This window comes from Schistocerca serialis, chromosome 1, assembly GCF_023864345.2.
Source record: "Schistocerca serialis cubense isolate TAMUIC-IGC-003099 chromosome 1, iqSchSeri2.2, whole genome shotgun sequence".
Taxonomy (NCBI): domain Eukaryota; kingdom Metazoa; phylum Arthropoda; class Insecta; order Orthoptera; family Acrididae; genus Schistocerca; species Schistocerca serialis.
The window spans coordinates 565,437,752-565,451,441 of record NC_064638.1 but is presented as its reverse complement, the minus strand read 5'-3'; the positions used below and the strand labels follow the sequence as shown (position 1 = coordinate 565,451,441).

Here is a 13,690-nt window from a genome sequence, read left to right as displayed (position 1 = left end):
GAACCTTGACGTTATGTGATGTATCGGTCCCTTGGCTGTGTGAATGATGCCATTTGAAATGCATTGTATAATCTTTTTACTCGACGTGATTTGAGTGTGACTTGACGGTCAGAGTGAACGGTTCCATACCGTTAGAGTTCCGAGACGGTACGTTTCTAGAAGAGTCAACCCAATATATTACTTCCTCCTACCTACATCTCGCGAAACCACCATGAAGATAAAATTACGGATATTCGAGTCTACTGGCAACCACTAGTGACTGTGATGGTGAAGTTACAGTGATAGACAAAGTCCCCTCCGCCATACTCCACTAGATGGCTTGCGGAGTATAGATGTAGATGCAGAATTTTAAGATCAAGATACCATACTTAACTATTTTGAATGCGGAAGCAAACGTAATTAATAATAATGAAAGAAAATTAGACGACTATAAAGAGAAACTTTTAAAACATTGCAGGCATAGCGGAAACAGATTCTAATATTTGAAAAGCTACATGAAATCTATATTTGTATATTTTGTGAGCATATTTATTTATTATTTAAGCTCGATTTCCACTTTCCGAAATAAAATCTGTCGTGAATAGGCCAAAGACGAAAGAGGATTAGGCTTTATCTTTGGTGAATAATGTTTCTCGCATTTGTTGGAATGTGGGATGTGGATTCAAACTCTGGAAAACAACCGTGACAGTCTCACGAATCCAATCCTAATACGTTTTTGTAACGTATTTTAAGACCACACAAATATGACCGAGGTTAATTTGTAGTGAGCGAAGCATTTGTCGACTTTCCTTGTATATAATTGGTTGGTGTCAAGATGCCGCTTCTGAAAGGTGATTTATCGAGACATCTTCAACGAAACAAATAAAAATTTATTTGTTGCATTTACGGGTAGCCATTTAGTAACAACAACTGCGTTTGAAAGACAAATTTGGATAATGATGAGTTAGGAAAATGACATTTCTCAGTTATTGACTTGTTCTTATAATCAGGCACGTAATTTTTGTTGCTAGGACATTATTTTGTACAAAGCATGTGCAAAACTATTTAATAAACACTGTGGCGCGCCCACAGAATTTAATTGTTCGTTGGAGGGAGGGCGCCGTTAATTGTTGCGTTCTTCGCACACATTGTGAATGCAGAATGAGTGCCAACGGTACAGTGTTGATTCTGTTAAACCTAAATCGCTTCATCTGTTTGAAAGATAGAGTGAAATGCCTGAGCCAACTTGGGTTTTTAGTACACTTGATGGTAAATTGTGAATTCTTTTTCTGCATCGTATTGGTGTCGGCATCGTATACGTAGCACCAGCTGTCAAATTTAGTTTATATAGGACAAGTCCAGTCCCTACAGTATATGACACTCAAATTCGGATGTAAATGTATGAAAATAACTAGCGTAATGCCCCATAGCATATTATAGTGATCAAGAATGTATTAGATCATGACTGATTTGTATGTTGGTGATTTAAATAAAAAACGGATTTATCAGTATATTATTTTTTATAGGTGATATGGAGGCCATTATTAAAGATGCCCTTAACACAATAACTTTCAAGGCTGCTGGAAAGGGCGGTGGTGGCTGTATAAACGAAGGCGAAGCATATTTTACAGATACTGGAACTGTTTTTGTTAAACAAAATAGGAAGTCTCAGGTCAGGTGCAGACTTTTTCTTAAAAGAGTATTCTTTACAGTGCATTTTATGGTATCTGGTGAAGGCTATGTAATCACATTACAGTACATTTTCTAATGTATGTGATTGAGGCATTAGGCTACAGGAAGCACAAGGATCAAATACTATCCTTCTCTTTCTGCTTATGTAATCCCCTCTTAGCTGCTTTTTCTAATGACATGCTATTTGCACCTAAAGAGCACATTAAGTCTCTCAAGTAACCATTTCTCTCTTATCTGGATTGACATAGATCAGTGGTTGATTAACTTTTAGTTTAGGTTTTTGCAGTCTGTAACAAAACATTCAGTGAACAGCACTGACAAATATTGGAAATATTGTTCTTGAAGAAACAAGTTTGCTAAGTTCTCAAGTAATTCTTTCTATTACTATTAATGGTTTCGACAGATTTATGCTCTCATCACGACAGTACATAATCTTGAATGAAAATCATATCAAAATCAGTTGTGGATGAGAATAATTTGACACAATGTCAACAGTATATAAGCTATTGGAAACACCATGTGACATCTGAAAAGGTAAGTGTAAGGGGTATCAAATATAGGAACTGTCTATGAATGTGAAATGTGACGCACATTATAGCAGTGTACAAACTCTTTTAAGTGTAGATGATGAGAATTTGGAGTGGAAAGTGAGGGAGAATAAATTTGAAATAGGATTTTTTTTCTGTAGATCTGAGCTGATTCTGTGCCATATTAACTAGAATGGAATTAATGGCTGTGCCAATTAAAGAAAATAGAACTGAGTGGTTTGAGGCAGTGTTTCTTCTGATAAGCAAGAGAACTGACTGTAGGACATACTTCATAAAATATAAACATGATCTGTGACCATGTTATGAAGGCTGAGTATTGACAGAACTGAATCAGTGTCATGGAATCTGGATTTTATTTTGTGCCAGGTAGCAATTATGGCCAATAGAAATTGTGACAAACTAAGGAGCTAGGGAGTAGTTTGAGATGACCGAATCATTTATGTGTCAGTGCTGGTTGAATTATTGCCAAGCCACTCACAAGTAGCCTACAAGTTTATGTACTGTTTGGGTGTCATATTCTGATCAGCGTGTAACATTGATTCATATTATTGTAATTCTTGAAAGATGCTTTTTGGAAGTAAACATTGAAGAATATGGGTATCTTTCATGCGTGTCAAAGAGGAAGTTTCTTGCTTGACTAATTACTCCCAAGAATTTGCAAAGACAACAGTAGTGTCTGTTCATTCAGACTAATCAACTTCCTTATTTTAGTTATTTAATAGCTTAAATGTTAACTGACGGGCAGACCTCAGAGAAAATATGTGTCAGATGCATTTGACTCAAGTTCTAGAAGAGGGGGAAAAAAACAAAAAAAAAACCTTGCAGTTGTGACAGAACACGCTTAGTTTACTTCATAAAACTGGAAAAATATCTCATAAATGTAATACAAGAGCTATTAATAGCCTCTTCTCTGCACACTGTCAGAAAATGACATGCAAAATGTTCCGTGTCATGGAACTAACAGATACATTTGATGCCCTGAGAGCCATAAGGGCATAAAGCACCCTGTCCTCTATTTTAAGACTGTAGCATGTGGGTAAATCCATATGACGTGGTCCAGTGTTGGTTGCTTGACCATTTTTAAATATTTTAATTTTTTTATGTGTGATTGCCCTATATTTGATAAGTTCAGAGCAGTTTTTTAAAATAATTTATCTTGGACCTTTACTGGATGGCAACCATTTTTATTTGTAGGCATGCGACGATTTTTCAGTCTGGAGACATTAGCGAAAATTTGAATAACTCTGCACTGGGTTAAGTTACAACATTGCGATTGACATGATTGTTTTTAGAAAAGTGTCCTCCACAACATTGTCTGTTACTCAAAATACCCTAAATTCAAAAATAACCAGTCAAAATGACTTCCAAAGTTTGGTATCAAAATTTTCAAAAATAAACTTTTTAGGCCCAAAAAGTCTTGTTTTTTCTCCCTGTAGTTAGATGTCATACACTACTAGCCTCATATAGAGCAAGAACACTTACAAATGTTTCCTTAATTTTTTATGAATTTTTGAAATTTCAAAATTTTCATTTTTTTCTAAAGTTTGGGGCTAGTTATGTCAGGTGGGACTGAATATAAAAATATGATTTTTGCACAGTTTGTACACCTATATGATAGCAACATAGGCCTACTGTAAAAATTTCAACATTGATATCTGACTGTGAACAAAGATATGAATTTTTGAAAATGAGGAAATAATTCACATTACTCTACAACTGATGTTATGGCTGTTGTGTATTTAAATGGTTTATTGTATCACTGTAAAAAAGTTAATAGTGATATATATTTAGTTAACGCTATCACCCAATATTCTTTTAGTTTATTTATTTTTAATAATGCAATATTAAACAATAGGAGCTTTCGCTTTTGTTCTATGGTAATAAAAATGCCCATTTGCGTTTAGGTTTATTGTCAACAAAGAAGTACATTATTGCTGGGTGTGGCATTGTTGTAGTCAGTCTGTTTTCAAACCTCTGTTAGAGTGGATGTACATACTTTGAGAGTGTAGAATGTGTTACGTACTTTGTTCTGTGTGTAATTTGTAATTAATTTTCAGAGATGAACTGGAATGCATGGATGAACAGTGCTCTGTTGGATAGATAGCAAGTGAATTGTGTCACAAAACAGTTTACGGTTCAGTTTTAAAAAAACTTGATAAATGTCAATGACTTTGATGAAGTTAGACAAACTTTGTTTAAATTTCGAGTAAGTTCTTCTGTAACATCAGTGTGTGAGTCTCACGAGAAGAACTAATTTCTGAAGTACAACCATATTTTTGGAAGAAAGTGCTGTGATCCACATAAAAAGCCTATTACTAGAGGTTTGAGGGAAATAAAACTTGAACATTTGCCCTTGTTATGTGAGAGTGAAACGGCTTCCCAAGTGAAATGTAATGTGATTCCTGGAAATTCACTGTGCCCAAATTGTTACTCAAAAATATTTGTTGTGAATTCAGAACCAGAATCATATAACCTTGTTAATGACATTTATATTCCTAATGAGGAAGCTGTAAGCGTATTGTATTTGCTTGTTCTAAGTTAGATGTATCTCCTGCTTCGAAAATAATAAAATTAAGTAGCAGAAAAAGAAGAGCAGGTATTGAAAATAAGGTACAACAAATTTGAGACAAAACTAGAAAAGACGTGGAATCATGCATTAGTAATACAGATACCAACATTATTTCTAAAGAAGAAGAAAACCTACCACCAGCATCAGCTGACACTGAATATTTGGTTTAATAGATAAATTAAAAATTAAATGTTCGGTGATATCTAAAGATGAAAAAGTTGAAATTTTAAGTTTGCTCTCTGACTCAGTCAAGAGAAAAAATAGTTCATGGGGGGGGGTTGATTTGGGGGAAGAGACCAAACAGCGAGGTCATCGGTCTCATCGGATTAGGGAAGGAAGTCGGCCGTGCCCTTTCAAAGGAACCATCCCGGCATTTGCCTGAAGCGATTTAGGGAAATCACGGAAAACCTAAATCAGGAAGGCCAGACGGGGGATTGAACCGTCGTCCTCCCGAATGCGAGTCCAGTGTGCTAACCACTGCGCCACCTCGCTCGGTAATAGTTCATGAATTCAAGGTTTCTCATTGTTTGGTTAAACTAACCCGAAAATTAGTGAAAGAGCAAGGCATTCTTCCAGTTTTAGGAAAGAAGAAAGGAGTAGTTATAAGTGGGGAAACAATTAAAAAGCTTCAGCAGTTTTTTGAAGATGATGAAAACAGTAGAATGTGCCCAGGTTGCAAAGATAGCAAAAGAGTTGTTATAAATGGAGTTAAAGTAACAAAGCAGAAAGGACTAGTGCTGCCAAATTTAAATGAACTTCATGTAGCTTTCAAAAATTCTCATCCTGAATGGGAAATACAGAAGTGTCCGATTCCACCCGTCTGCTTTGACCCATGACATCACCAGTATGGCAGAAATGACCATTCTCAACGTCTCCACTATAATACCTATGACGACATTACATAAACGACAACAAACATGGAAATACATATAAAACCAACACACATCTCTCTCGAAAAATATAATCAAACTAACGGGACCAGCGCGGGAAATGGCGGGGGGTTGGGGGGGACAAACTAAATACAAACACATACAGATACACACCACAATCCCAAACCACACAAAACGACGACATAAAAACACCACAAAATTACCAAGTTCCGCTACACTTACAGTATCGACCTACGTAGCTCAACTGCAATTGTCGATACCACAAAATAAAAACCAACTACTCCAAAAATTATAATCACACCGTAACTATTGATACCACAAAACCAACACCTAAAACAACAAAAATTGGAATCGGACACTTCCCTTGACCTACATAGGTCAACAGCAGCTCACAATACCAAAACGCACATAGCTATGACGACACATTGGAATGGGACACTTCCCTTGACCTATATAGGTCAACAGCAGCTCATGATACCAAAACACACATAGCTACGACAACAAATAAGAATCGGTCACTTCCCATGACCTATGCAGCTCAGATACAACTGATGATACCAAAAAAATTGAAATCGAGTACTTTTCCCTAAGAGACATCAATCAACCGCAAGTGCCGATACCAAAACATCAACCACCAACACATGCAGTAAATAACACCGACCCAACAACACATAAAAACCCCACCGAACATCATAACACGCAAACAATAGACCCAAAAAAAAGTCCATGTACCATAAAAAAGTTCCGGCGCTACATGCTAACCCCCAACGCATATTCTGCTTGCATACGCTGCATTCTGCTATCTCCGTCACAAGCCCAAAAAGTTGCAGAAACTTAATGATGGACAACGTGTCGTTCCCCATTTCAGCCCACAGGTGAGTGCTATTAAACTTATAAGTCATATCCATACCTAACAAAAGAAGCCACAAATTGAATTAAACGACTTACCACATGACAAACAGCCAACCAATAACATCAGACGACACTGCAATAACATAAACACAATGTAAACTTAATTGTTAACTCACTGTCCGTTTTTCTATAACAGTCACGACTGTTAAATGCACGCTTCAAGCACTGACACCAAAATGAACCCAATACACCACCAGAGGACACCACCAATCACAAGACGACATCTACAAACACAACACACTCATAAACTAAATGCCGCGCCATTGTGACATCACACACACAACACCCTTACATCACGGGTCAAAGCCAACGGGTGGGATCGGATGCCCTCCATTGACCCCCTGAATGCAAAATTGGAAGGTCAAAATTTGGTGACCGCCGCCCTAAGTGGTGTATTTTGGCTGGATCCTGAGGGACACACTCCATATGTATTTGTTTATATCATCAAAATGTCAAACTGCTGATTGCAGATGCAATACTCAGGGATCTTAACTACAAAGAGTTACTAGGTTTAATGGTCTGTGACACTAACAGTTATGACTGCATGATGGGTTCGTGTAATAAATGCCGCCCTGGTAAGGAAGCCATTATTGAATTGTTTCACGAATATGAGGAGGAAATGCCAGACAGTATTACCTTAAAACAGTGGGTCACAACTGACAGGGCAGTGGTTAAATCTCAGGAAAAGTACTTGGAATCTTTAATTGATAATTTACAAAAACCCAAAAGTCACCACTATGTTTCTAAAATTCAAAGTAAGTTTTTGAAGGACAAAAAAGCACAACTTCATGAAACTGAATGCATAGTGCTAGCTGATTTTGCAGAAGATTTTACATTTGTGATTCAGGATGCAATACAAGGGTACCACTGAGTCAATGACCAGACAACAGTGCTTCCATTTATTCTCTACTTTAAAAATGAGAAAGATGAAGTTTGCACATCTTCAATTTGCATTCTAAGCGACTACTTGGATCACAACACTTTGGCTGTACATGTGTTTCAAAAGTATGTAGTAAATTACATAACAGAAATTTTTCCCAATGTCGAGAAGCTTATATACTTTTCAGATGGAAGTGGTAGTCAGTATAAGAACAAAAAGATTTTTTTTCAAATCTGTGCAACCACAAAGTAGACTTTGGGTTGGAGGTGAATGGCACTTTTTTTTGCTTCTTGCCCTGGTAAAAATGCATGTGATGGAGTAGGAGGTAGGACATGTATGTCTTTTGCAAGGATAATATTAAAGGCATTACCTATTTTCTAATCATGAAAGAAGAAGTGGTTCTGCATATGAAAACAACACTTCAAACCAGATTTGAAAACTGTGTAGCAATAAAAGGAACAAGGCATTTCCACAAATTCCTGGGCATTGCAGAAAACTTAGTTCGATGCTATGTAACATCAGAAACCGAAATTTATGAGGATCATTGTGTCAGTAAAATTACATCTCTGTCTTTAACATTGAATGACATAGTGGCATGTGTGTATGATGGACAGTGGTGGCTTGCAGAGGTTGAAAGAATAAGTTTGGAAAACAACAATGTTTTTGTGCATTTTTATCACCCTGCTGGCCCAAGAACATCATTCAAGAAATCTACTAGTGACAAAGTTTGGATACCAATGAAAAATTTTTAAGGAAACTTTCAGTGCTTGAACTTACCACGGCAACTAGGAGGTCTTATTTTATGTCACAGAAGCTGTCTGAAGAAATAAGTGTTCTTAACAATCACCACCAGGTTTAGGAACAGTCACATCTCAAAGGATGTTAATTGAAAATATTTATTTTAAGTATGTCAAAATAATATAAACGTTAATTTCAGCAATGTTTCCACTTTTTGTATATAATTCAGTACCTTACTTCAATAATAATTGATTATATCTCATCAATATCACACAAGAATAGGCAACAGCCAAAAGATCAGTTGTAGAGTAATGTGAATTATTTCCTCATTTTCAAAAATTCATATTTTTGTTCACAGTCAGATATCAATGTTGAAATTTTTACAGTATGTTGCTATCATATAGTTGTACAAACTGTGCAAAAATCATATTTTTATATTGAGTTCCACCTGAGATAACTAACCCCAAACTTAAGAAAAAAATGAAAATTTTGAAATTTCAAAAATTCATAAAAAATTAAGGAAACATTTGTAAGTATTCTTACTCTATATGAGGCTAGTAGTGTATGATATCTAACTATAGGAAAAAAATAGTCTCTCATAAATCACTTCACTTAAATGCTGATTTTTGAAAATTTGGATACCAAACTTTGGAGGTTATTTTTGATTTTAGGGTATTTTGTGTAACCAGTGCAGAGATATTCATATTTTTGCTAACGTCTCTAAACTGAAACATTGTTGCACTCTTACAAGCAAAATGGCTGCCATTCAGTAAAGGTGAAAGATAAAATTATTTTAAAAACTGTTTTGAACTTCTCAATCATATATCATATGTTAATCTTAAAAGTGAATCAATCAGCTATATCAGCGCTGTATCTGTACCTGTACCTGTACCTGTTTATATGAACATTTACAAAAAACTGTCTCCCTGCTATGCACTTATGTAAGGATCCAAAGCATATATTGTCATTCGTCTAGGAACTCTCACACTGGCTACACTGATGTTCATTTTCTCATAAAAGCTGGAAGTCATTAAGGAATGTCTCACCATAATCTCATGTTACATGATTTCAACATTCCGGTGTGTGAAATGGGCACTGAGGATTCGGTGTTACTGACCTCACTATTAAACCAAAAATTGATGTTGTGATAACAATGTACATTTCAGTGATGGTGATGATGTTTTCAACAGATTGTTGGGAACCATTGTTTAAAAAAACAAATTTTTCGGTGTAGTTGTGGGAGGTCACCATTTTCGTCAAGTCGTGAGGGAGACCACAATTTGTCATTTCCTCACAGTTTGCAGTTTCCAAATTTGTCTGTGGAAGACAAATATCAACCTTGAAACACAAAGACTTAACAAAACTACAAGGTTTCAAGCCTGAAGTGAACAGGCAGTTTTATCTGAACCTCCAGCCAGAAAATGTGCTTAATCAAAATGATGCTAATGAGGACCATGAAATGATGGGATATGTCATAATTGTGTGTGCATTTAGTACATGTTCTTTATGTTCTGATTCTAATTTCATATTAATTGCAAACTACCCAACAGTCTAAAAGACACTACTGCCACTAGCCTATACATGAAAATTTTGTGGATTAACATTAAAATATTCCTAAATGTTAAGTAAAATTTCACAACAAATTGGGTGCATTATTTTTTATAGAACATATAGGATGTTGAGACTTGGTTAGTTAAAAAAAAAATAAGAAAGTCAGACCTATGAGACTTGTAGTTTGCATACAAATTTGATTTTCACAAATATGTATTTTTCTCAAAACTTACATGAGGGTAAGTCAGTTATTATCTGCAAAGTAGTTATAAAATTTTATTGCAGTCAAATAGGAAACTTACAAGAACATCATTTTTCAACATAGTCTCCTTGTGTTTCAACGCACTTGGTCCATGGTTATACAAGCTTCCTGATGCCCTCGTAAAAGAAGGTTCTCGGTTGAGCTGCGAGTCAGGAATGCACCGCTTCTTTCACTGCTTCGTCCGAGGCAAATCAACAGCCCCTTAATTCCTGTTTAAGTGGACCAAACAAGTGATAGAAAGGGCAAGATTGGGACTATATGGAGGATGATCCAGTACTTCAAATTTGAGTTTCTGCAGCGTTTTAGCAGTGTAGGCAGCAGTATGTGGACGGGCATTGTCATGCAACAACACAACACCTTTTGACAGCAATCCTTGGTGTTTGCTTCGAATTGCAGACTTTAACCTAACAGTAAGCATCTCATTGTAACATACACTGTTTATTGTTGCGTCCCTTTCCCCATAATGTTCCAGTGCTGGACCTTATGCGAATTGTTGGATCTTGAACTTTTTCTTGCATGTTACTCTGCCATTTACTCTCTGGCTCGTAATGATGGGTCCATGTTTTGTTACCAGTAATGATCCTGTTACCATAGTGATCCAAATGTTTTTTGCAGATGTCTAAGTGCATTTGTTTATGCAACTGTGTGAGTTGTTTTGGGACCCATCTTGCACAAACTTTATGAAGCCCAAGTCTGTCTAGATGATTTCCTAGGCAGAACCATGACTAATTTGCAGACGATGTGCCACTTCGTCAATAGTTAATTATCTGTTTAAGAGAATCATTTCACGTGACTGCTCAATGGTTTCTTCATTTGTGGCGGTGAACGGTCGTCCAGTTCCTTCATCGTGTGTAACACTTGTGCACTGTGCGACCATTTCGGAATTTTTCAGTCCATTCGTAGACACTCTGTTGCGGCAAAACACTGTTCCCGTACTGTACCAAAAGTCTTCGATGAATTTCAGCCCCTGATACACCTTCCGACCACAAAAAAACGTATCCTGAACATTGCTCTTCTTTGGTGCAAATAGACAACAGAGCAGCCATGATTAACAGCATGGTAGTGATAATGGAACTAACCTAGCATCTTGAAAATTGCAAAGATATAACAACAAATAAACAAAGCATGCGTCATCAATGTAAAATGACAGTACTGCCAAAATAAACAAAAATATAACTAAATTGTGGATAATAATGGACTTACCCTCGTAATCACACTGTAACCAAAGTATGATCACCCAGTGATGTCACATGAAGAATGGAAATAAACTATGTATCAGAATCATAATTACTGGCAAGTCAGAGTATTTTGTGACAAGCATCAGAAAGAGGGCTCGGAGGCATGTATCAGTCATTGCAGAAGCATTTCGTTACTGCTCAATGAAGCTTGCTTGCCACTTAACAGGTTATGGTACATCTGAGTAGAATTAAAGAAAGACAGTGTTTAGTATCTGTGTTCAATTACCTTATTGTGCAGAGAGCGAACTGTTTCATTTAGTTGACAGAATGTAATCTTGAATGAAAATCATATCCAAAGCAGTAGTGGATGAGAATCATTCTAAAATATTTGAAAGTTACTGTACTATGATCCTTTGCTGCATTTGCTAGGAAATCACACATTGAGCAATATATAAAGAATGCATAAACCAATGAAATGGCCAACACTGTCTTTCTTCATTTGCTAATCTGTTGCTGTCAGTTATGACCCAAAGCAGAATGATTTCTGGGTCATGATTTAAAACTGGGTTTGAGATTAAATCGTATATGACAATATTTGATGGTTTCATTCCTCTGTTTGGTGATTTAAAAATTCTCTTTCAGATTCAAAGAATGTCACTACTGAAGAAATTGCATTTTGTTTTGGTGAATAAATGAGAGGGGTGTTTGTTCATTTGTCAACACATTCAGTGTACTTTTAAAACTGGAACAGCTGCCTTATTTTAAGTTCGAACAGGAGCATCTTGTATTTAGGAAGTTTGGCAGCTGGTGAATTGCATCTAACTCAGGGAAGGCTCACTTTATAGATGCTTGATAGACTGAATGTGGCAGCTGAAAATCTATTAGCCCATCAGCAGTGCGCTACGGGACAAATGTAGTGGTAGTATTTTGATGCAAGATGAACTATCTTTGTATCTCCTTTACTAATACTCATTGGACAAAAGTGAAGAGAGCAAGGAGAAGTGACAAAAGAATGGCATTTGCTTTATTTGCTCCAGTTGAATCCGTTTCCAGTTGCATTTGTATGTGACATGACAGTAACCACAGTGGGTATGTGGGCCTGTGTCTTTGAGTAGAGCACTTTCAAAACAAAATCTGATGCTTATCCATAAAAAAAAAAAATTAAAAAGCATGCATTTAACCCACTATAGAATGACAACACGATTAAAAAAAAATGTCACAAATAAGAGTTGTGTGGCAGATGAGATCCAGTTTCTTGATTCTAGTATTGAGACAACCAAAAATAAAGGAAAATGATTAGGCATCAGTTGCAATGAAGTGGCTGGAAGATAATGGAAACGAATGTTAAATACGTGCTTACAAAGCACTGAAGTGTATGACATAGCCATGAAATAAATTATGAAAGCCATTAAATAACTGAAGAAAGTATCTAGTTCTCTTGATTCCTGTATGTTCTTGCAAGATTTTTAAATCTTTTGCTGCTCCCATAGGATCCCATTGAATTATCTTTTGGAGTAAGTTGTTCCCATAAGTTTTATGTCCTGACACTTGGATTATGGGTAGTAACAGATATGTACAAAATAGGAATGGTAAATGATCTGTAAAATCAGATCTCTATTGTTCCATCAAGCAGTTTCAGAAACATTTCGATAAGTAATGTATGCTATTCGTACACAATGTTTTGATAATGATTAATAAGAAAAGTTATCCTCTTGATATCCCAAGTGACCTTCCTAAGGCCTTTATGAAGATACAAAAGTTTCGTTAAGGAGACCATTGAAGTTTACGGTACAAACGACACTTGTGTGGCTAAGGCCGTAGCTTCATGATAGAAAAGATGACATCATATCAACAGGAGTAAGACAGCACATCAAATGAACAAATACCAGTTCTACGTTGTTTATTTTCCCCTTTTATTTGTATTTTGCTTCCCCCACCAAACAATTGGCTTTTTGTTTTTCCATTTTTGATTGTAAACTCCAACACCCGTTTTCCAATATTTCTCGTTGCAGTAGGAATAAAACTGATGAAACACTTATTGATGAATTAGAGTTGTCAAACTCAGTTCACATAGTCTCCTTCTCTGATCACTGTTATAGGTGCAGGGGTTGAACAAAAATACAAAAATGTGGAAACACCAAAACCACAACACACTACTATTCCTAATACAGAGTAGGAAAAACATAAACATTCAAAACAGCTTCTCCTTGCCTTGGAATGGATAAATACAGGTCCTATATCATGCACTTATACCATTATACCTGCAAAATAATGGCAAGTTTAAGTAAGTGGATAGTGGTGATGCACCCTTCTCTCCGAAATAGAACCCAAAAGCTCAGTAATATTGAGATCTGTGGCTGAGGGAGATGTGTTGTCGTGCTCAGTGCTGGATGATGCAAGCTGTGTGAACATGGGCCCTGTTGTCTTTGAACACGGCATCACCATTGAGGAACAAACATTGTACCATGGGATGGGTCTGATTAATGAAAAT

General features: G+C 36.3%; 1 protein-coding gene across 3 annotated transcripts in view; it reads left to right on the top strand.

Moving 5' to 3' along the window:
• Positions 1-609: 609 nt before the first annotated feature.
• LOC126475886 (ketosamine-3-kinase-like) overlaps positions 610-13,690 on the top strand; it is a 58,581-nt gene continuing 45,500 nt past the window's right edge. The window contains exons 1-2 of one of the 3 annotated variants that reach the window (XM_050103501.1): positions 610-830; positions 1,506-1,651. In XM_050103501.1, coding sequence (XP_049959458.1) covers positions 815-830; positions 1,506-1,651 — 162 coding nt within the window. In that variant the 5' untranslated portion in view covers positions 610-814. Of the gene's footprint in view, positions 831-991; positions 1,249-1,505; positions 1,652-13,690 lie in introns of those variants that run through there. The other 2 variants (XM_050103499.1, XM_050103502.1) reach the window with 2 other exon arrangements.